This window comes from Cajanus cajan, chromosome 4, assembly GCF_000230855.2.
Source record: "Cajanus cajan strain Asha chromosome 4, NIPB_CcT2T_4, whole genome shotgun sequence".
In the NCBI taxonomy this organism is placed as follows: Eukaryota; Viridiplantae; Streptophyta; class Magnoliopsida; order Fabales; family Fabaceae; genus Cajanus; species Cajanus cajan.
In genome coordinates this window covers 73535704-73557318 of record NC_138520.1, presented here as the reverse complement: position 1 = coordinate 73557318, position 21615 = coordinate 73535704, and the positions used below count along the sequence as shown (strand labels likewise).

At 33.4% G+C, this 21615-nt stretch overlaps 1 protein-coding gene across 3 annotated transcripts; it reads left to right on the top strand.

The window, feature by feature from the left end:
- Nucleotides 1-1284: 1284 nt before the first annotated feature.
- LOC109792060 (protein ARABIDILLO 1) lies at nt 1285-17707 on the top strand. 3 transcript variants are annotated; one of them, XM_020351447.3, is made up of 13 exons: nt 1285-1623; nt 1900-3330; nt 3550-3708; nt 3804-3884; nt 3980-4141; nt 5067-5194; nt 5636-5723; nt 9359-9453; nt 14316-14379; nt 15461-15636; nt 15944-16165; nt 16998-17082; nt 17181-17707. In XM_020351447.3, exons 2-13 carry the CDS (start codon nt 1975-1977, stop codon nt 17355-17357), a joined length of 2793 nt encoding a protein of 930 aa, XP_020207036.1. In that variant the 5' UTR covers nt 1285-1623; nt 1900-1974; the 3' UTR covers nt 17358-17707. The 3 variants fall into 3 exon arrangements, with proteins under 3 accessions (XP_020207036.1, XP_020207035.1, XP_020207037.1); XM_020351446.3 differs by having other exon boundaries at nt 1708-3330; XM_020351448.3 differs by having other exon boundaries at nt 1286-1623; nt 1708-3330; nt 4010-4141.
- The last annotated feature ends 3908 nt before the right edge of the window (nt 17708-21615 follow it).

Sequence of the window (21615 nt, the reverse complement as noted above, 5' to 3'; positions counted from 1 at the left end):
ATGTAAAATGCTAGTATTTTAATATGTGCAATACATAAGTTAAATATTTATTATATAATTAAAATTTAAAATAATTCATGGATATAAAATCAATATTACGCTCGAATATATAAATTATACATAAAATTTGAATATATATATATATTTTAAATATATAAATTATATTTTAAATTTATAATAAATAATTTATATTATAATATAAAATTATTTTTATTTATTGATAATTTATTTTAAAATATTAAAATTTAATTTATAAATAATTATGATAATAAAAATTGATTTAGATATAAAGTTAAAAAAATTTCTAAAAACATTTTCGTTATGAAAAATCTCTAAAATGCCATCATAGCTTTTTATGTTTTATATATAAAAACTCATTTATCTTAAATTTAAAATACAATTTATATATTTAAAAATATCTATTCAAATAAATTTTAAATATATTCTATAGTTTTAATTATATTTATATATATATATATTTTATTATATATAATAAACGTTTATCTTATATAATATACATACTCAAATACTAATATAAATATATATTTTTTAAAATTAAATTATAATTTGATATTTCATATGGGTCATCTCCTTTATCTGAATAATAGTGTTTTACAAATATTTTTTTATTAATACTTTTAATTAACTTTTTTTACAAATATTTTTCATTCAACATTCTTGTTATGCAAACACTATGGTGATTCAAATTTAGATTATGGATAGTGAAGATCAATTTTTAGTCTTTATATATAAAATAACGTGTTGAAAAAGATTAATGATCGAAACAAATTTTCATATTTCCATATATGAGTTCATAACTTTTAATAAGAGACTGTTTTAAAAAAAAAAACTTTCAATAACAGATAAGATAATTAAAATAGAAAATCTCTTTCCTATTTTGGTACATAAAAAACTTTTTTTTTAATATTATCTGTTGGATCCTACATCAAATAATTCAAATACTATGTTATTTTATCATGGAAGCATTTATCTTTTTCGTATCAATTTTAATAGATAAGTTAATGATTAAAGTGTTAATAAATCTAACATTCTTAAATTAAGTTTCAAGTTGAAAAAATATGATTAGGTATGACACTTGGTGAGTTTATTTTTTTTATTTTTATTTTTTTATAAAATTAGTTATCGATAAAGTTGATAAATATTTTGTATTAATAATATAATTATTTAATAAAAAATATAATTTTTAATAAATATTAAATTAAATATAATGCGATAAAATATTTTCATTAAAAAAAAATATAAGATGGTTATTTTATGAGTTGTAGTTTCCCAGCTTTATTGTTCTATCCCCCATCCCATCCTTCGTTCATCATCTCTTCTTCCCTTTCCTCCAATGCTGTAATTCTCATTCCCTTCTCTTCCTACATTCCCTTTCTATTTAACCTAATCACCTTTCTCTTTCTCTTCTTCATTCTCATTCTTTTTAACTCTCTTACGTAACTCAACTTCTTTCACCCTCTTGATTGCCCTATGAATCTCTTTCTACACCCCATTAGCCAGTTTCATTCTTCACTCCTTCTTCTTCATTGAGTTTCAATCCAAATTCCCTTGAATGCATCTGATTTGTGTTCTCAGCAAAGACCACATGCCCTGAGTCCACAGGTTTGATAAAAAAAAATAGCATTTTTTTATTCATTTTTTGTGCTCTTTCCTGCTTATTAATTGTGGGTTTTATCTGTTTTTTAGAATCTGGGGTTGGATTGTTTTGTGTTGTGGGATTTCAGCTATGTTTGTTTTCGAGTTTTGATTGGTTAACTTTGGTGGAGGACTAGGGTTTTTTGGGGTGGAGGGGTGCTTGTGTTTTGTGGATGGTGTTGTCTTTTTCATTGGTTTTTGGATTTGTGTGTCTGAGGCTGTTGTATTGTTGAATTGTTTTAGTGGTTTGGAGATTCGGGGTTTGGAGTTTGAAGGTGTTGGTGTGGTTTTGCACTTTTGCTTTGATTTTGTTGAGACATGAATCGTAGAGTAAGGAGGAAGGTGGCGAGGAAAAGCAAAGGGAATGTGGTGCAATCTAGTTTTCCTGAAGTTCAAGATGAGGTTTTAGATTTGGAACACCAAGGGCAAGAAGCTGTTGATTGGAAGCGCTTGCCTGATGATACAGTAATTCAGTTGTTGTCATGTTTGAGTTATCGAGATCGAGCTAGCTTGTCCTCAACTTGTAGGACATGGAGGACTCTTGGTAGCTCCCCGTGTTTGTGGACTTCTCTGGATCTCCGTTCTCACAGGTTTGATGCCAGCATGGCTTCATTGCTTGCACCCCGGTGTGAGCATCTTCAGAAGCTAAGGTTTCGGGGGGCAGAGTCTGCTGATGCAATAATTCATCTTCGAGCTAAGAAGTTGCGTGAGTTAAGTGGTGACTATTGCAGGAAGATTACTGATGCAACTCTTTCAGTGATTGTGGCTCGGCATGAGTCACTTGAGAGCCTTCAGCTTGGACCAGATTTCTGTGAGAGAATAAGTAGTGATGCTATTAAAGCAATAGCTCATTGCTGTCCTAAATTGAATAAGCTTAGACTCTCGGGTATCAGGGACGTAAATGCTGATGCTATTAATGCTTTGGCTAAGCATTGTCCAAAGTTGACAGATATCGGGTTCATTGACTGTCTGAATGTTGATGAGGTTGCACTGGGAAATGTGTTATCAGTTCGTTTCCTTTCTGTTGCGGGGACATCAAGTATGAAGTGGGGTGTGGTTTCCCATCTCTGGCATAAACTTCCTAACCTGATTGGGCTAGATGTTTCAAGAACTGATATTGGTCCATCAGCTGTTTTCAGAATGTTGTCCTTATCTCAGAATTTGAGGGTTATGATTGCTCTGAATTGTCCTATCCTTGAAGAAGACACTAGCTTCTCTGCTAGTAAATATAAAAACAAGTTGTTAATTTCCCTTCGGACTGATATTTTTAAAGGACTGGCTTCTTTATTTTTTGACAATACAAAGAGAGGAAAAAATGTATTTTTGGACTGGAGGACCTCAAAGAATAATGATAAGGACCTTAATGAAATTATACCCTGGCTTGAGTGGATGCTATCCCATACACTTTTGCGCTCTGCCGAGAGTCCCCAACAAGGTCTTGATAATTTCTGGGTTGAACAAGGTGGAGCACTTTTGCTTAGTCTAATGCAGAGTTCTCAAGAGGATGTTCAAGAAAGGGCAGCCACAGGTCTTGCAACTTTTGTTGTAATTGATGACGAAAATGCTAGCATAGATTGCGGAAGGGCTGAAGCAGTTATGCGAGACGGAGGCATACGCCTCCTACTTGGCCTGGCAAAATCATGGAGGGAAGGGCTTCAATCTGAGGCAGCTAAGGTACTCTTCCTTCCCATTTGTTTATATATGGCCCATCTGATCTTTTCATTTCTAGGCATTTTTACTTGTACTGTTGTTTTTAAAATCGATATTTACATTTTGATGAGGTACTCTTGATATTCAATGCCTTTTACATGCATATTTCACTAGAAATTTGATTAAAGAAAAATCTGTCATAATCAATGTGAATTTGTTCACCAAACTTCTGAATTTGTGTAGGCCATTGCAAATTTGTCTGTCAATGCAAATGTGGCCAAAGCTGTGGCAGAAGAGGGTGGGATTGAGATTCTTGCTGGTTTGGCTAGGTCAATGAACAAGCTGGTAGCTGAAGAGGCTGCTGGAGGATTATGGAATCTCTCCGTTGGAGAAGAACACAAGGTTGGAATTTGAATTTTGTATCTTATTTAATTTATCATTTGTTGAAGTTTGATGCTTGAAATTTAAAGTAAAAACTTACGAGGCTTCAATCATAGGGTGCCATTGCTGAAGCTGGTGGAATAAAAGCATTAGTGGATCTTATATTCAAGTGGTCCTCTAGTGGAGATGGGGTTTTAGTAAGTTTCTCTGATTTTATGGTTATGAGCTTGTTAAGTGTCTTTTATTATATCACCTCTTATATCTAGTAACTGCTATACAATGCCTATAGCAGTTTGTTGATTACTTGGCTTTTATTTTTCAGGAACGTGCTGCTGGTGCATTGGCTAATTTGGCAGCCGATGACAAGTGTAGTACAGAGGTTGCACTGGCAGGAGGTGTACATGCTCTGGTGATGCTTGCTCGTAACTGCAAATTTGAGGGAGTGCAAGAGCAGGTAGTACTACTTTTTATTATCTGGGTACCATCCAATTCACTTGTTAAAATCTTTGAAGCTGTTTTATTAGGTAGATTATACCTGTTATTTGAATATTGGAACTCATGGTAGTTATTTTAAAATGCTTTTATGATTGTGCTCATGATTGAAAAGTGCTATTTCCTTTTTGCTCCTGCCAAGGAGTGTGGGGGCTATGAAATTGTGTGGTTGGTCAGATTATTTGAATTTGAATTTTTACCTAGTAGTCCTTAACTTGGATGTTGGAAGGCTTAGCAATGCTTAAATCCTTTTGAGATTTGATGGTGCCATCACATTACAAGGTGGTTTGCTTGCTTCTAGAATTTCAATCCGATGGTTGATTCTTTTATTGAATTTTTGGATTTATATTCTCTATCTTGTCTTTCCTATTCTGGATAGACAATGATGTAAACTTACAAGTGGATCAAAAAATCATGGGTCAACTATTTGTATATGCAGCTATCAAAATATGTATGAATTTTCTTTGTCCCTCTGCTAACCTCAAGACCATCAGATACACCTCACAAAGTTATATAGTTTCTGTATATATATTGAGAGATAAAGAATAGTTTGAATATGTCATTTCAGTTTTGATGGAGATGTAGTCTACATTGTGTCTTGTTCTGGTCAATGGGCATGTGCCACATGGGGGATGGCATGCATGTCTTAGTTGTGATCTCGCAAATATAGACAATGCTAATAATAATCTAGCTAGGAGATGCTTTATATCGTTTCCCTTGGACCAACATGTCTTCATGTTTATATTAAATAAAGATGCATGTGCATTAATTAAAATTTTAACTAGAATCTTCAGTTGTATTTTTTTTCTTTCAAATCATGTCCTTTCCATTAAGGGATGTAAGTGAATTGGTGTGGAATGATTAACATAACTACTGTTAAACATCAGGCTGCTCGGGCATTGGCTAACTTAGCTGCTCATGGAGATAGTAACAGTAATAATGCTGCTGTTGGACAAGAAGCAGGTGCGCTTGAGGCTCTTGTTCAACTTACTCGTTCTCCCCACGAGGGTGTCAGGTAATCTTTAATTGGTCTTTACATGTGTGTGTGTTATTGAACTACTTAGGTATTGCTTTTTATTAAAAATTTAGTGATTAGATGGAACAGAGGAAAAGATAGATGGAGCACAGATGAATATGTTTTGCTTATGAGACTCTGAATAATCGTGATACAAAACACGGACTTAATGCCTGTATTAATAAATTATATTTCTCAATACTCTTGTTTAAGCTTGCTACAAACAAACTCACTGAAACTAATATTAACCTAACAAGTTGTAACTTTTGTATGGACTTCACAAATGATGATTTGAACCACAATATGATTGAAGAAAATTGTGGGATAATTGGCTCATGATAGGTGTACCTTTATTGCTTCTTCTCTTTGACATGGGATCTTGTACCTTGAAAGATTTTACATTCACTCCAACATTACTTTAACTGTGTGATATTTATACAGGCAAGAGGCTGCTGGTGCACTTTGGAATTTGTCATTTGATGATAGAAATCGAGAGGCCATTGCTGCAGCTGGTGGGGTTCAGGCCTTGGTAAGTTTTGTACCATGTTAAGATAACTTTTTTTTTTTTTTTTTTAAATAGAAAACAAATTGTATTAAATAGAAATAAAAAATATAAGGGATGAGAATAATTATTCCAAAAGAATCTGCAATTCAAAGACAGAAAAAAAAGGGAGAAACCTGCACTATAAACATTTTTGAGTTGAGTGGGAAAGAGAGACTGAGAGAAAGAATGTAATTGCTCGAGTGAAATTATTTTCATCTAGAGTACATCCTTTATGAGAACATCCATATCTATAGACCAAGTGGTAACTATTTCCTAGGTTGAGAATGTGTCTTACTTCTTAGATACTTACTATACATCTGGATATTCTAATACGCCCCCTGTAGCTAAAGCATAATAAGCATTAAGCTTGTTACGAAATCCTTTTGGAAAAGGAGAAATATATGGGGATCCACTAAACACAGTTGAAAAGGCAATATGGGGCTATTGGAGACATCTGAGAAATGAGCATTGCTGGAAAGACAACACAGTAGAATGGCTGGAGTGATTATCTCTGTGAAGAGCTGGTTGGAAGTTGCATGACCAATGAAGAAGATATTTGGCTGGATTAATCATAAGCAGGAAATTCCTGGCAAGCAAATTATACGCAACAAGAACTAAAAATCATCTCCAAATTCACCAAGAACTGAAAACACATCAAACCTAACAAATAGAGAATGCGTTAGGTCTTTAGTGTAAATGATAAACTGCACCCTAATGGAACCAAACAAAATTTGAGAATCCAATAACAAATGTATTATAAGATCAAATAGATTGAAAACACATCCAAATAGTTGGGGATATACACAGAGAAGAATGGGGTGGAAGCTGGAGATCGACACAACATTGAAGAGATCACATAACAGAGGTAGCATGTGGACTATGTTGCTGGAAAAGTTCAATGGATCCTGAAGGTTGCAGAAAAAGATTGCGGATAGTTCCATAGTAGTCAATAGTGGCCGTGATAGCAGCAGAGTGGCTCTGTGCCACTATAGGGATCTTGGAACAGAGTGGTTTCATATAGTAGCTGGAGCAGGCGCAATGCAGTATAGTGGAGTGACAATTTAAAAAAATCAGAAAATACCTCATTAAATGAAGGTATTTTTGCCTTTTCATTTGGGTCTCCCTCTACACAGTTTGTCCTAAACCGTAAGTCCCTTCTCCTTTTCTTTGAGTGCGAACTGCCCTAACCCTCCGACGACTCTCTTGTTTGTCTTCTTTGGCTCACTCTGTTCGTTTTCTTGAACTCTCTCTTCGTATTGAGTGTGAACTGCCCTAACCCTTTGACGACTCTCTTGTTTGTCTTCTTTGGCTCTCTCTCTGTTCTTTTTCTTGAACTCTCTCTTCGTTCTTCTTCTCTGATCTGTATTTTTTTCTCTGTTCATCTTTTTTCTTTTTCTTCTCTTTTTTTCTTCTTCTTTGACATTCCCGTGATTTTCTTCTTTTTTTATTTCCTTTTTTTCCCTGTTCGCTTCTTTTTTCTGTTCCATTTCTTTCTCATTTTCCTGTTCATTTTTTTTTATTTGGGCATTTTTGTTCTTTGGTGATCAGTAGAACCATGCCCCAACCAAAGCTAATCAACCAAAAAATCAGAGCTCAGGGCCTGGTGCTGCTGGTCCCAGTCTCAGTCCCAGATCCACACCATTAATCTTGACGAGGGAGAAGATTGAACTTTAATGTTTACTGTTTTAGTTACTTAGAGCTTTAACACTTTATTTTCTGTACGTTCTATGTTATGTTATGTTATGTTTTGTTTGAGTACTATGAACTTTTGTTATTAAAAATGATTAATGCACGAATTTAGAGTTATTTTTCTGTATTTCAGCCTTTATATATATTATTAATTATGTAATATATATAATTATAATATTAGAATAGCAGTCATCCCACTATCTGCAATCCTGCTATCCTATTTTTGGGGTTGGCCACTCCACTTTGCTATCCGGGGTTGACTACTATGGATAGTTCCCAAGAATGTTGTTTGAAAAACACACCAGAGATCATGTTGGAGTGTTTGTCAGCACTGAAAACTCACTAGAAAAGTTCATTGGAAAAAAGTGACAGAGGAGGAGGCTGGCAAGCAGGTGGAAGCAAGATTGTTTGCACAAGAACATGTGACTGCAGAAGAAATGAGAAAAGAAAACTACTGGAATTAAAATAATTCTATATTTTTGGAACATGGTTGTGGAATTGTGACAGGACAAGTCATGGAAGATGGTACTGCTCTGATATCTTGTTGACTTTTAGAGGGAAAGGAAAAGGGAAATAGTGGGGCGGCAGAGATAGGATGGAGTTGCTCAAGTGAAACTGCTTTCTTAATTTGTATGCCGTACATCCTTTATGCAAAACATCCACATGTAGAAAGTCTTTTTTCACCTTTGTACAAACCGCTTTGACACCCTTTTTATGTTTGCTTTTATTATAATAGAATTTTCATTTAGAGGAGAAATTTCAATGGAGGATAAAGAATCCTCCTTAATGAGTGAAACCCAACAAATCAAAATTAAAATATCAGTCCAGCAAAGCAGACCAGTTCCTCAACATATTTGTTAGGGAAAGGCCCCTTGAAAAGTCAATATGCTGTACATCAAATAGGAGCCTCCCAAATTGACTGTTGCTGCAGAATGCTCCTTGATGATATGTTACTGTTCAACCGTATGCACCAAATTACAGTGTTGATTGCACATTGCCACAAGGCTTTGGCCTCTTTATTTATGGTAAAACCATTAAATTTAGTAATTGAAAATTGGTCCAAGGACCCAGGGCATATCTAACATTCACCAATAGTGCCTTGAAAAGAATTCAAATGAGAAACAGCATAACAATATCAGTAGAAAACAAGAACTGGTCCAAAAAACCACAACAAATAACACTCATCGAGGGAAAATGTCTTTATATGACATAGTAACCTGCAACAAATCATTATTATTAATTCTATTAAGCACCACAATCCAAATGAAAAACTCAACAATTTGACCTTAGAGAAAGATTTGGGTTTCCACAAGGCATTATCAAGATGAGGTGGCTCTAATGAATTAGGAAATGGAGCCAAGATTTGCTCAAAAACAACCCAAAATGGTATCTCTGCCTAAACATTCCTACCCAATGGATTACTTCTTGATTACTTTATAGTTTATGTCAGATTTCAGAATTACTTCTAAATCAGTGTGGTTACTTTGTGTCCTGTTTTTTTTTTTTATTTAATTTTTTTAATGGATATAAAGTATCATAACTCATATTGTTTTTCAATGTCATGGGAAAGAACATTGAAGTTAATCCATTTTTAGGGAACAAGATTAAATCATAAAAGTGAAGTTAGACTTTTTAAAATGCATTATTATAAATGAATTGTGATATATATTAATTTCTATTGCAATCATCCTTTTGTGTAATAAACTAATAATATTTTTGGAGAGATTATGAATTAATGTTTCCCGACTATTTGCAATTTTAGTTGACAGTTGATACGTAGTGGCTATAGATATTAATGAAATTATTATTTTTCTTTTCTGAAGAAAAATAATCTTTTTATGGATCTTTTAAAATCCTTTTACCAGAGCATTGATCTTGCAGGAGACTTAAAAGTTTAGTGTTTTGATGTTTTGACATTGTGGTTTATATAGGTTGCCCTTGCCCAAACTTGTTCTAATGCCTCGCCTGGACTTCAAGAGAGGGCTGCTGGTGCTCTGTGGGGATTGTCAGTCTCGGAAACCAATAGGTACTTTTAAGAGTTCTGTTTGTATTTTATCCAAATAATCAAAATGATATTCCTCCCTGAATCTTGGATTCTCAAAACATTTTTTTTGGAACTCTTATCATGTATGGTGGAGTATTGGGATGGGCCATTTGTACAAAAAAATGATATTTCTCTTTTATTACTTCAGAAGTGTAGTATTATTATTTTTTGGATTTAGGCGACTTTACTGTATTGATCATTTGCTTTCTTGTGTTCCCTTTCATTTTTATGTCCTTTTTGGGTTCTAGAGGACTCTTTGCGGGTCCTTTTTATATTTTTCTTGCTTCCTCTTTGACAAATCTCTTTTTCTTTTTGTTCTTATTTATAAAAAATGATATTGGTTTTGGAATCTTCTAACCTGCTTTCATAACTCCAATATTTGTAAATTGTAATCCTATCTACATTCAATTTTTGAACTGAAATCTTTATGATGAGCCACGGAGGAAATTTAGAAATCTTAGAATAGGCTATCTACCACTGTGTTAGGATCTAATAGAAATCTTAGAATAGGCTTTTTTGTACTACTATGTTTATGTTAGTATCTAATTGCAAGGTATGAGACTTGAGTCCCACATTCAAAGTATGGGATTCTAGTGTGTGCATATGTCAGATTAGTTTGTAATGTTACATGTTCGGTATGTCTTAGTTCGTGTATCAATGCTGTTAAACTCGAGATTCTACCTAGAAAGGGTGAAAACTCATTACTTGAGGATTGTAACTCAGATTGTAAGAACCTATCTTTTTTACCTAAAATGCAAAATTATACTTGTATATAATACATATCCATAAAAGACAACATAATTAAAGAAAATCACCTCTAAATTAAAATATTAAAACAAACTTAAACTGAAAAATTATAGTCATAATCATAAGTCATAAACTTATAATATCCAAAATAGTATAATCAGAAATGTGGGACAATGAAACTCTTATTCCTTTTATTTTTATTTTATAAGAAGATTGTGCTGTTGAACTTGTTAAAGTAGTAGTTCTTGAACAAAAAAATTTGGGCCCACCTTATAGCCCACAATTGGGCCGAGTCCTAATCGAACAAATTTTGTAACAATACAATGACATGGTGGGTTTATAGTGGCTCTCAAACCTTGTGGAAGACACATTTTTTGTTGAAGACAAGCTGAAACCATTGCCACAACCAAAGGGAGTGCAATAAATTGTAAGTGGCGATGACTTAGGGTGGTGGTGGTGCATGAAAGGTGGAGGTTTGGAAATTGCAATGAAGGGGAAGTTTGTGATGTAGGATGAAGTTATTTGTGAATGGGTAGTGAATGACATCTTGAATGGGAAAAAAGGGATTTTGGTCCAACAAATCTTGTAACAATATCATAATCGTGGAATTGGAATGACTCTTGAACCTTGTGGAAGACACATTTTTTTTGTTGTTGAATAAATCTTGAAAACATTGCAATTTTGAAAGGGAGTGCAATAAATCATAAGTGGCGATGACCCAAAGTGATGGCAGTGCGTGCAAGGTGGTTCGACAGTTGCAACAAAGGAGTAGATTGGTATTGTAGGATGAAGATATTTGTGACTGGGCAAGGAAGGGCATCAATAATGAGTAAAAAAGGATTTTGGCCAATCCAACAAATCTTTTAATAAGACGATGACATGGTGGAATTGGAATGGCTCTCGAACCTTGTGGAGGATATGTTCTTTGTTGAAGGTGAGTTGAAAACATTGTTGCAGCCAAAGCAATGTGCAATAGATGGTATAGGTGGCCATGACCCAACAGTGGTAGTGGTGTGCACAAGTAGGTTTGGTAGTTTTAGCAAAGGAGAGGTTTGACAGTGTAGGATGAAGATATTTGTGAATGGGTAAGGAAGGACATCAAAATGAGAAAAAAGGGATTTTGGCCCACCGTTGGGCCAAGCCTTAATCTGACAAATCTTGTAACAATACAATGACACTGTAGAATTGGAATGACTCTTGATCCTTGTGGAAGACATGTTCTCTTTCAAAGACGAGTTCAAAACATTGCTATGGCCTTAGGGAGGCGCAATTTGCAACACGATAGAAAATGTAGGTGGAGGTCTGACAGTTGTTGTTGTAAAGGAGAGGTTCAACAGTGTAGAATGAAGATATTTGTGAATGGGTAGGGAAGGGCATCACAACAAAATAGAAGTCACAAACGTGGGAGTAACCAACAAGGTCAACTTAGGCAAAAAATAAAAGGAAAATTCATCACTTAGTAGAAGCTACGCTCCATGCTTAACGACTAAGGGTAGAAGCAAATAGTGTCCAAACAAACATGACAAAGTCTTCTAGAGTAACCGTAATAGACAAAAGTCAAGAAAAATCTTGAACCAATGCAATAATATTAGCTATTCAAAGAAATAACAAACCAATAAAAAGAAGAAAGGTGAGTTCTGGTATACCTTCAGGCAACTTGAACACGATGGTTAGGAACGATAGATCTGATGCACCAAAACAAAGTGAACAATGAGATCTTGATTTTTGGGATAAAAGAGAACAAAAAGCTAAAAAAGAGAAAGAAAAAAGAAAAAAAGTGAGCTTTTAGAGCTGTGTAGAGTAAAAGGGAAAAACCTCTTCTCATGGTGGATGACAATGCTCTTCTTCCATTTTGAGATGGAAGGAATGATTTCTCTTTTATATTGCTGAGTTATTTGTGCAATTATTTATATATTCAATCTAAATCAATCCCTAAAGTTTAGGGATTGTAATCAAGCTATCTAAGGTACTAAATATTGAGTAGTTAATCATGTCGCTTTAGCGGCGATTTGTTGGGTGGGGTTGCATATTTGGAAAAGGCATGACACAAAATGGTGATGCAGTGTGGGTTTACCATTGCGGTAGAAGTGGCCATATTTTGTAGCTAAATTGCAATGTTTGTGTGTGTAAATGGTTGTGATTTTGTTTTTGGTGATGTAACCTCTCACTTATTGTCGTCGACAACCCACTTCTCTATTTGCGATCTCTGTCGAATGAGAAGCCGCCTTTTCATTTTCTGATAGGGGCGCGACATTTAGCTAGCTGCTCAAGGAGTTAGGGTTTCGGCTGATGGGTCCTAGGTATTTAGTGTTTCTAGCAAAATTGGGCCACGAGGCGTTAGGGTTTTGACTGATGGGTCCTAGGTATTTAGTGTTTCTGGCAAAATTGGGCCTTGAGGCACAAACATTTTTGTGTTTTCTTCACTTTAGTGTTAGTTTGTTGCCATGTTGGGCTTCAATTTGAGTCCAACTTAGCTTCTCTCTCTCTCTAAATATATTTAAAGCATAATATATATAATATATAAACTAAATAAACTGTAACTTATAATAAAATAAGTTAAATGATAAGAGTAAAAAAAAATACAATACAAATGCATATAGGAAAAAATGTAATAAACTATTTAAAGCATAATATATAATATAATAAATTAAACAATAATAGTAATAATAAAAAATTCAGCATAGCAGTCATCCCGTTGGTATCCTGCTATAGTGGTTTTGTGGTTGATCACTTTGTGCCACTTTTTGGGATTGATATTAATTAATAGTAAATAATATGATCAATCTGTTTAAGGAAACAAGAAAACAAGGAAATAGAATCAGAGAAAACAATGATACTGGAAAATAGAATCAAGGAAATAGAATCATGGTAGTATCTCAACATATATTAACACACTTCAGTGGATTTATTATATGCTACACTTGAACCATTTTAAGAGGAGCCACCATTATTAGATCTAGGGAGGTACAGATGATTGGTTGGGAAACTAAACTAGCTCATTGTTACCCATCCAAACATATCCTTTGTGGGTCTATATGGTTAGTCAGTTATTGAATTCCTATTGTGAAGGTCATTGGGATGCAATGAATTGTATCCTCAAGCATATCAAAGGAGCAATGCGAAAAGGCCTAATCTATGAAGTAAGGTACATTTGCAAACTGTTGGATACTCAAATGCTGATTGGGTAGTCTCTTCTGCTGATAGATGATCAACTTCTGGGTATTGCATATTCATTGGTTAAGATCTTGTAAAACTAAGAAACTAAGTGAAGTTGCAATGCTAAGTGCAGAGATACCAAGCAATGTGGTTAAAACAACTGATGAAAAAGCTTCAATACGGGGAAATTATGAAAATGTTTATATGTGACAACCAAACAGCTTTACATGTTGCTTCCAAGCTGGTGTTTTGTCAAACATAATTGATGTAGACTGTCATTTTATTAGGGAATATATCCTATCAGGAGGTATCACTGCAACACTAGCTTTGTCAATCTAATGATCAGCTATGGATGACTCCATCAAATCCCTGAGAGGTTCTCAAATAAGCTCATTATATATAGGCTCCTGCTTAATGGAGATTGTTGGATATGTAACTAGTTTTGATCCTTAATTTAATGGCCAGGTTCACTGTATATATGTTAGTTCATACCTTATGAATAGGGAAATTAAGATTTATGTCTTCATTATTATATTAATATGTAATATCTATTCAGTCGTCCATAGGGTGAATAATATTCTTGGTTTTCAGCATATGCTTTTCTTTTCTCCCTCTTAACTGCATCATAGAATGTTTCCAACTAATATTGCCAAAAGCAGAAAATGAATTAGAGGACCTGTTCTGGTCTGTATAGTTCTCCGTGTTCTCTACTAAGATAAATGAGTATAATTCAATGCCCTCTATATTGATTTAACCCTTGCTGATGTCTTCTAAAACATTCTTACTCGTAATGCAAGATTTGTAACATTTTGATTTTATTTTCACATTTCTGACTAATATATGGATTTGAATATGCTTACACAAGTGGTCATTCTATAATTTCATTATCTTTCTTCACTATATTATACTTGTATTCATTAATGTTGTTTTTGTTTGGTTAGCCTTGCCATTGGACGAGAAGGAGGTGTTGCACCTTTGATTGCACTGGCACGGTCTGAAGCAGAGGTAACTTATTCCCTTGATGTTCAGTGTTTAATTTATGGATATGTTTACTAATCAATGATAAACTAGTACATGACAATGCCCAAAAAAAATCCCCATTTTGATGGATCAATTAGTTCGATGCTGGTCTTGTTAATTGTTATTATTAACAGTCTTTTTATTTGCTTTAGAGTAGCTGTTTGCACTTATATTGGTGTGTTTCACGAGCCTTTTTCTCTTTTAGGGTTATGTTAATAGTTTTTCATATTAAATTATTAGTTCATGGTGCACAACACTCTGTTATCTGGGTTAAGTAGGTGGTTAAACAGAACAACTTGTATTTGTGACTTTCTGCTTGGCTGTTGTCAGCATCTTCCTCTGATTTTTACTGTACTAACTTCTATAGGCTATGATAAAAAAGTTACTGTTGTCATGAACTAACAATCCAAAAAAGCTTAAGCTGTTAAGTGAAAACTCAAATTGTTTTGATATAACTGACATCCCCTTGCATGCATGAGCTGTTTGGGATTGAAGTGTGGATAATTCACAGGCCGTTGAAATTCAACATTTTATTAGAGGAATGGAGTGGCAATTGAACTCTAGACTATTGGAACATAGACTTTCTGATACCTTATCATAAACCAACAATCCTACAAGCTTAAGTTGTCAGGTGAAGAAGACACATGAATGGTTTATATTGCATCTCTAACAATTGTAGTTTATTCTCACCATATATACTAAACCTTTTTCTGCTTGAATCTGAGGATAGAAAGAATAACAACTAATGAGTTTTGTTGCATACATATACACATAAAACTATTTAAGCGTACCCATTATACAAAAAGCCTTGGTCTTCTTTGTGGTTGGTGGATCTTTTAATACATTATGGACTTCCATATGAATAATTGGTCTAGTTTTTAAGCTTTCATTATTTGTATTTTAGTCTCTTGTGTACTTTTAATACATTTTGGATCCTTTATACTTTCATCGTAAGTATTTCTCATCTCACAAGCATTTTATATATTTTTGTCTGTATACTTTTTAAAGATCTTTCTGTTTATATATGTAAAATCCTGATTAAAATCAAACCATTTTGCACTTTCAGGATGTTCATGAAACTGCTGCAGGAGCACTATGGAATCTTGCTTTCAACCCCAGCAATGCTCTACGAATAGTTGAGGAAGGTGGAGTATCTGCCCTAGTTGATCTCTGTTCTTCATCAGTATCAAAAATGGCACGATTCATGGCTGCTTTGGCATTGGCTTACATGTTTGACGGAAGGTAATTAATATGATTGCAACCTGCTCTGTCCCTATCACCCTTTGTGTTTATTTCTTAGAATGCTGATTTTTATTTGATTTATGTCCTTTATTGAAGTTTGTTGAGATATGATTTGGAGATATGGGGGAGTTTTGGTTGACTTTGTTTCTGTTTATATTTGATTTGATTTGTAGTGATGATGATGGTAGAATAAATATGTTAAGCAAATGAAAATAACTTTATGGTAAAATAAATTGTTTAACCAATAAAACTTAGTATAATAGATTACTTTCTGCATATTATTTGAGCATGATGACGTGTTTTGCAGAATGGATGAATATGCTTTAGTAGGCTCCGCTTCTGAAAGTAGTTCTAAGAGTGTGAGCTTGGATGGTGCTAGGAGGATGGCTTTGAAACACATTGAAGCTTTTGTCCTTATGTTTTCTGATCCACAAGCATTTGCAGCTGCTGCTTCCTCATCTGCTCCTGCAGCATTAGCACAGGTTACTGAAGGTGCGCGTATTCAAGAAGCAGGACATCTGAGATGCAGGTTTCTTTTTTCTCCTTATACTCTAGTAAAATTAGCTCTCTTTCATTACACTTGTACCTTTTTCTTGATGAGCACCTGAACCTTGATACCTCATACAATGGCCTTATTTTGTGATGATGATACAAAGCCATTGTCAGCTGCCTGCTTCTCTGGTATTCTTGGTTTTGGCATCAAAATTTTATTTGTTGCAATTGTGCGTACAATTTTAACACTTTCTTCATCTGCATTTATTCAGCTTATATATTTAGTAAGGACATATAGTGGATGATTTAGACCAATCATATTCTGAATCCTTGGTTCATGAAAGTATAGTGAATATTAAATAAGAAGTGATAATAAATTGTTCACAAGAATGTTTGGTTTTTTTTCCTTTCAGAGGGCATTAGTTAATATGACAATATTTAACTCAGAAGTCTCTCGCATGTCTAATTCATGGACTATCAATACTGGAAGGAGTTAACAAATATGTATTCACACTACCATTATATGATAGTTCAATATGCGTGTTTACTTTGTGAAAGCAAGGATGTCAAATTTTTGTGTGTTGTGCCTCTTGCGGTGTCATGCCTGCTAGGTTTGTTGTGGGAAAAAATTGTTTTTATAGCTTCTCTCATGCATTAGTCATAGACGTAAACTCTATCACAAATGCATAGAGGCTTGACAACTTTATTATATTTTCTATTCTTTGTTTTCCTATTTTTTAAAGGTTTAATAGGACATCTTATGCTCTAGAGTTCTTCCATTTAGCATTTTCTTTTTCTATCGTCCATGCATGATTTATTCATTCTTTATTGTTTAATATGTACCATATTTTATTTTGATTGTTTCTCAGTGGTGCTGAAATTGGAAGATTCATCACTATGTTACGAAATCCATCATCTATACTAAAGGCTTGTGCAGCATTTGCTCTTCTCCAGGTAACTATAGCAAGTAGCAAAATAATTTAATTTTGTTTTTAAAATCTATATTTGGTTTGAATTCTGACATACTTGATGTGTTGATCTTTCAACTGCAGTTTACAATTCCTGGTGGACGACATGCAACTCACCATGCTAGTCTCATGTTGAGCTTGGGAGCACCAAGAGTGCTGCGTGGCGCGGCCGCAGCAGCAACTGCCCCTCTTGAAGCAAAAATCTTTGCCAGAATTGTTCTTCGCAATCTTGAATATCACCAGACAGAGCATACAGTGTAGATCAGTTCATTTGTTATAATCCTCTTTCTCAAATCATTTTGGACTTGTAATATTTCACATGTACACAAGTGCCCAATGTGTCATAAGAACACTGATAGGTGACCGTGATGCATGTGAAGCAAGTTATAAATTTTTTTATCTTTGGAACTGCTTAGTAAACAGTTCTTGTTCTGGGAATGTATTTCTCCCCCCTTGTATCAATCTTTCCATGTCAAGGCTGCAACAGCAGATAGGCACATTCACATAAATTTTATTGCCTTGATGTTTTTTTTTCTTTCTCTTCTTTGTATTATTCTAAAGTATTCTGTATAATTATATGTCTAGAGATATTTTAGAGAGATTTGTTTTAAGTTTCGGTTCGTTTCATTTACTAGTTAGAAGTAGAATCTCACTGGAGTACATCCATGATATCCCTTTTCTTTTTCCCCTACAATTCTATTATATTTTGGGCCTCTATGGTGGGTTTGGATATGGATAATGGAGGCGAATTCAATTTTGAAGTGAATTTAAAATATTATACATCAAAATAAGTTGTTTCAACATCGAAGTTAAATGATTTTTAAAATGATGGAAATTTTATAGGGATTTTTTTAACAAGTGAAACGAAAAAAATTTGAACAACAAAATGAAAATTGTATATGATAAGAATCAAGTTATTTTATCAAAACAAAGAATTTGAATTGTAATATCCAAATAAAATATTTTAAAATAGAATGAAATATTATTTAAGTAATTAATTTTTGTATACATTTTTCAACTAATGCGTTAATTAATTGATACAAGATTAATTTAACTTAATTACTTAGAAAAAGAGTTTTGCTACGGATGATGGTGGGTTGAAAGCCGCCATGGAGCATGTAAAAACATAGAGCAGAATTAGATGTCCTCTACAAAAATGAGACAATCGGTGCTTCAGTGGTGGTTTTGACTAGGCATTGTAACTGAATTGGGTCCCATGGCTACTTGCTTAAATTCGCTCCAATTTCATAGGAAAATTCAGTGTTGATTGGGTTCAGATTTTTCTCGATTGTTAAATTCAGGATGTTAATATCTATCTCATTACGCTAGTAAAATAATTACAATAATAACTTTATATATAATATATTAAATTGAAAAGCATTTTGATTAGGAAAGGAGTTTATAGATGATAATTTTTTTTTTACTTCTCCAACTTAGTTAACTTGTAACATTCCAAGTTTTCTAAATAAATTATAATAAAAGAGTTTTAATTGATTAAGGGAGTTTTAAAAATATTTGAGTTATTTTATTTAATTATATGTATTTTAATTAATTATTTAATTTAGTGTATTTTGGAAAATATGTATTATATTATGGGTTATTTAATTATGTTGTGTTTTAATAATAATAAAAATAATAAGGAGAAGAGTTGATTTTATAAAAGGGAGGTTTTACTTTAAGTGTAGTCAATTTACGTTTCTTTCATATGCTTATGCTTTCTTCTACCTGTGGAATAGAAACAACGTTTGGAGAATAGAAAGAAGATCATCATGGAGCTCTGCAATTGTCGCCTAATGCTCATCGAGATAAGGAGGAAGTACATAGTCTCGTTCTAGGTGTGAAATATATGTTGGGTAGTAATATTGACCTTCAATCTGTTTCTTTGTTATATGCGTTGTATGAGAAAACAATTCCAAATTTTGATCTTGTGTTTCTGCATTCAATGTGATTCTATGATATTTTGATTGATGTTGTTGATTTGTAGGATAATTGAGATGGGCATGCAAGAATGTGAAATTGATGTTGAAAATTTGAGTAATTGATGGTATAATAGAGTAGTATTAAACTTTAATCATGATTTTTATCAATTGGTTTGGAGTTTTGGCTTTGAAATGTGCAATTTTAACTAGTATCGCGTCGAGCATCAAATGGTTCGCACTGAGTGTTGGTTGATGTTGTTCCTATGTAGTTTCATGTCGAATGTGTCCTTAGCCACATTAGGTGCAAGTGCTGTAGAAAGGGTTTTATCCTCTCTGTGCTGGGTGCAAAAAATGTCATGTCAAACGTGATATTGTTAAAATTAGGTTTTGTGATTTTCATAAAAATTTTACTCTTGAATATTAGCTTTTTAATGTTGTTGGAATCACCAAAAAAAGAGGTATAGAACTCAAGTTATAATCAAATTAGTGAGTGAAAGTCAAGTTATTAGATTTAGGTTGAAACATTGCAGTTTTGTAATTTTTAAAAGTATTAGATGACAAAATTAACTTTTAAGGTCAACATAAAAGTTATAGATAATTGTCTTAGATTTCTAAAAACTTAATATCAACTTGATAACATATATATAGCTCTAGATAACATGTTCAGATCACATGACGTCATAGAAGATTAAGTTATGAAAATATAGTTGTGAGTGGTGATAATGAATGACTTTACCCTTTAAGTGTATGATCATATGAATAGGTTGAGGTACATATATCAATATTTAGGAAAGAAAAATTATGAAAGAGAACAATTATGAATAAGTAATGGTGTGAGTTGATTGTTAATGACTTGAGGTGTTTTGGTGAAAATGATGCCTAAGAAATTAATGTGTGATATCAATACGTTGCGAGACTAGTTAAGTTATTAATTTAAATACTTAGTTTGATGTTGATCTCACAGTGACTATGATTTAGGTATTAAATATGATTAGATGAATTCATAATAATTCTATCTCGAGGTGTTATTAGATGATTGTGAATATTGTGTTTAAACTACGAACATATGACTCTTGTGATATAATGTGTTGTGCATGTGTTGGTATCTTGTCCAAGGAATGATATATGTGTTGAGTATATATTTATGATAATGTGAGACATGATAGATGTAAAGGAGTGAATTGGTATTGACAAATTGGTAAATTGATGTATGCAGATCTTGTGAGAATCATGCGATGACAAATTGGAAAATCATTGAATGCGTGTTGTAATAACATGGTATTGTATCGAGTTTTGTGAGACATGCATCATATACATAAATGTTTTTGAGGGGTATGATATAGAATACACTGTCAGGAAAAGTCTCCCTTGTATAAAAGCTCGAGGAATCATCACCTTTGGGAACAATTGGATTTAGAAGCCCTAGTTTTGCTCGCTTGTGTGCATGGGGTGGAACTTGTGTGACATAATTGTCCTGATGAGTCACTGGTGTATCTCCTCCTAGTGTAGAGCATAATGAGGGCGTGACTCAACATGTTCTCCCATGCTACTCTTTGTGTGCCTTCAAGCAATCGACAAATAAACGTGTTTCTAATATGTGTCCATGACATTATGTATATGAATGTGTAATCGTGTGATGAATCGTATTGTAACTCAATGATTGATATGTTATACCTTGTTAGTGCTTTGTATTGTTATTGTTGTATCTTGTTATTATTATAATCTATATATATCTTGATGAGGTATGTGTGACTATTCGATTATGTTTCATACTATGAGGTAAAGTGAGATTCTTTTTAATCCCCGTTTCTTGTTCTATGTTTTGTGTGTATGTTGTTATAGGTGAGGGTCATCATATTGTTAATGATGTTATAGACAAGAGTTGACCTTGTGATGAGTTTATGCTTCGATAGGATATGACATCGGAACATAATTAGGATTTGATTTTATGATGTTTAGGATATGATGTTAGATTTCTTTTGATGTTATTTATTTTCATTAGACACTCATGTTAGAGTCACGTTTTGATATAGTTTTTTTATTTTTATTTTTTTATATATATGTTATATCCCTCTTATAGACTTGATTTTATTCATTTGATTTTCTATTCATAAGTCCCTTTAAAATAATTTATTCTTATGCTTATTGTTACATACGATGTAGAGAATATGACACATGGTAAAACTTGTTTCTATATATTTAATTTTTTGTATTTTTTTCACCCTTTTACCCAGAAAAAAATAAATAATGGAAGGTAGGGGTAGAAAAACCCTTGGATGGGAGCAAAGATGAATGGCCAAATTGTAGTTTGAGAGAAAATTGGGCAAAGGTGAGTATGATTTAAAAAGTCGGGGTGGGGTGGGAAACGTAAAATCTGCCTCTACCCGTTGCCTTGCCTAATTTTGACTTGGGTGGAAAGAGTTTTCTCACATGTAATGCCACAAGACAACAATTTTTGTCTAGTTTTTCTTTTTCTACCACTACCACTCTTTTTCTTCTTTTTTTGGTAAACAAATAAAATAAAATAAAATACCGTGACAAATGCATAATTCTCTTGAATGCATCTAATTTGTGTAAATCCCTTAAAGATTACAAGCTCA

Bases quoted from the DNA above. Each gene is read 5' to 3' on its own strand.
- LOC109792060 (XM_020351447.3), top strand. From the start codon at position 1,975: ATGAATCGTAGAGTAAGGAGGAAGGTGGCGAGGAAAAGCAAAGGGAAT. The intron at 3,709-3,803 runs GTTGGAATTTGA...CTTCAATCATAG, and splicing joins CCGTTGGAGAAGAACACAAG to GGTGCCATTGCTGAAGCTGG. The intron at 15,637-15,943 runs GTAATTAATATG...CGTGTTTTGCAG, and splicing joins GCTTACATGTTTGACGGAAG to AATGGATGAATATGCTTTAG.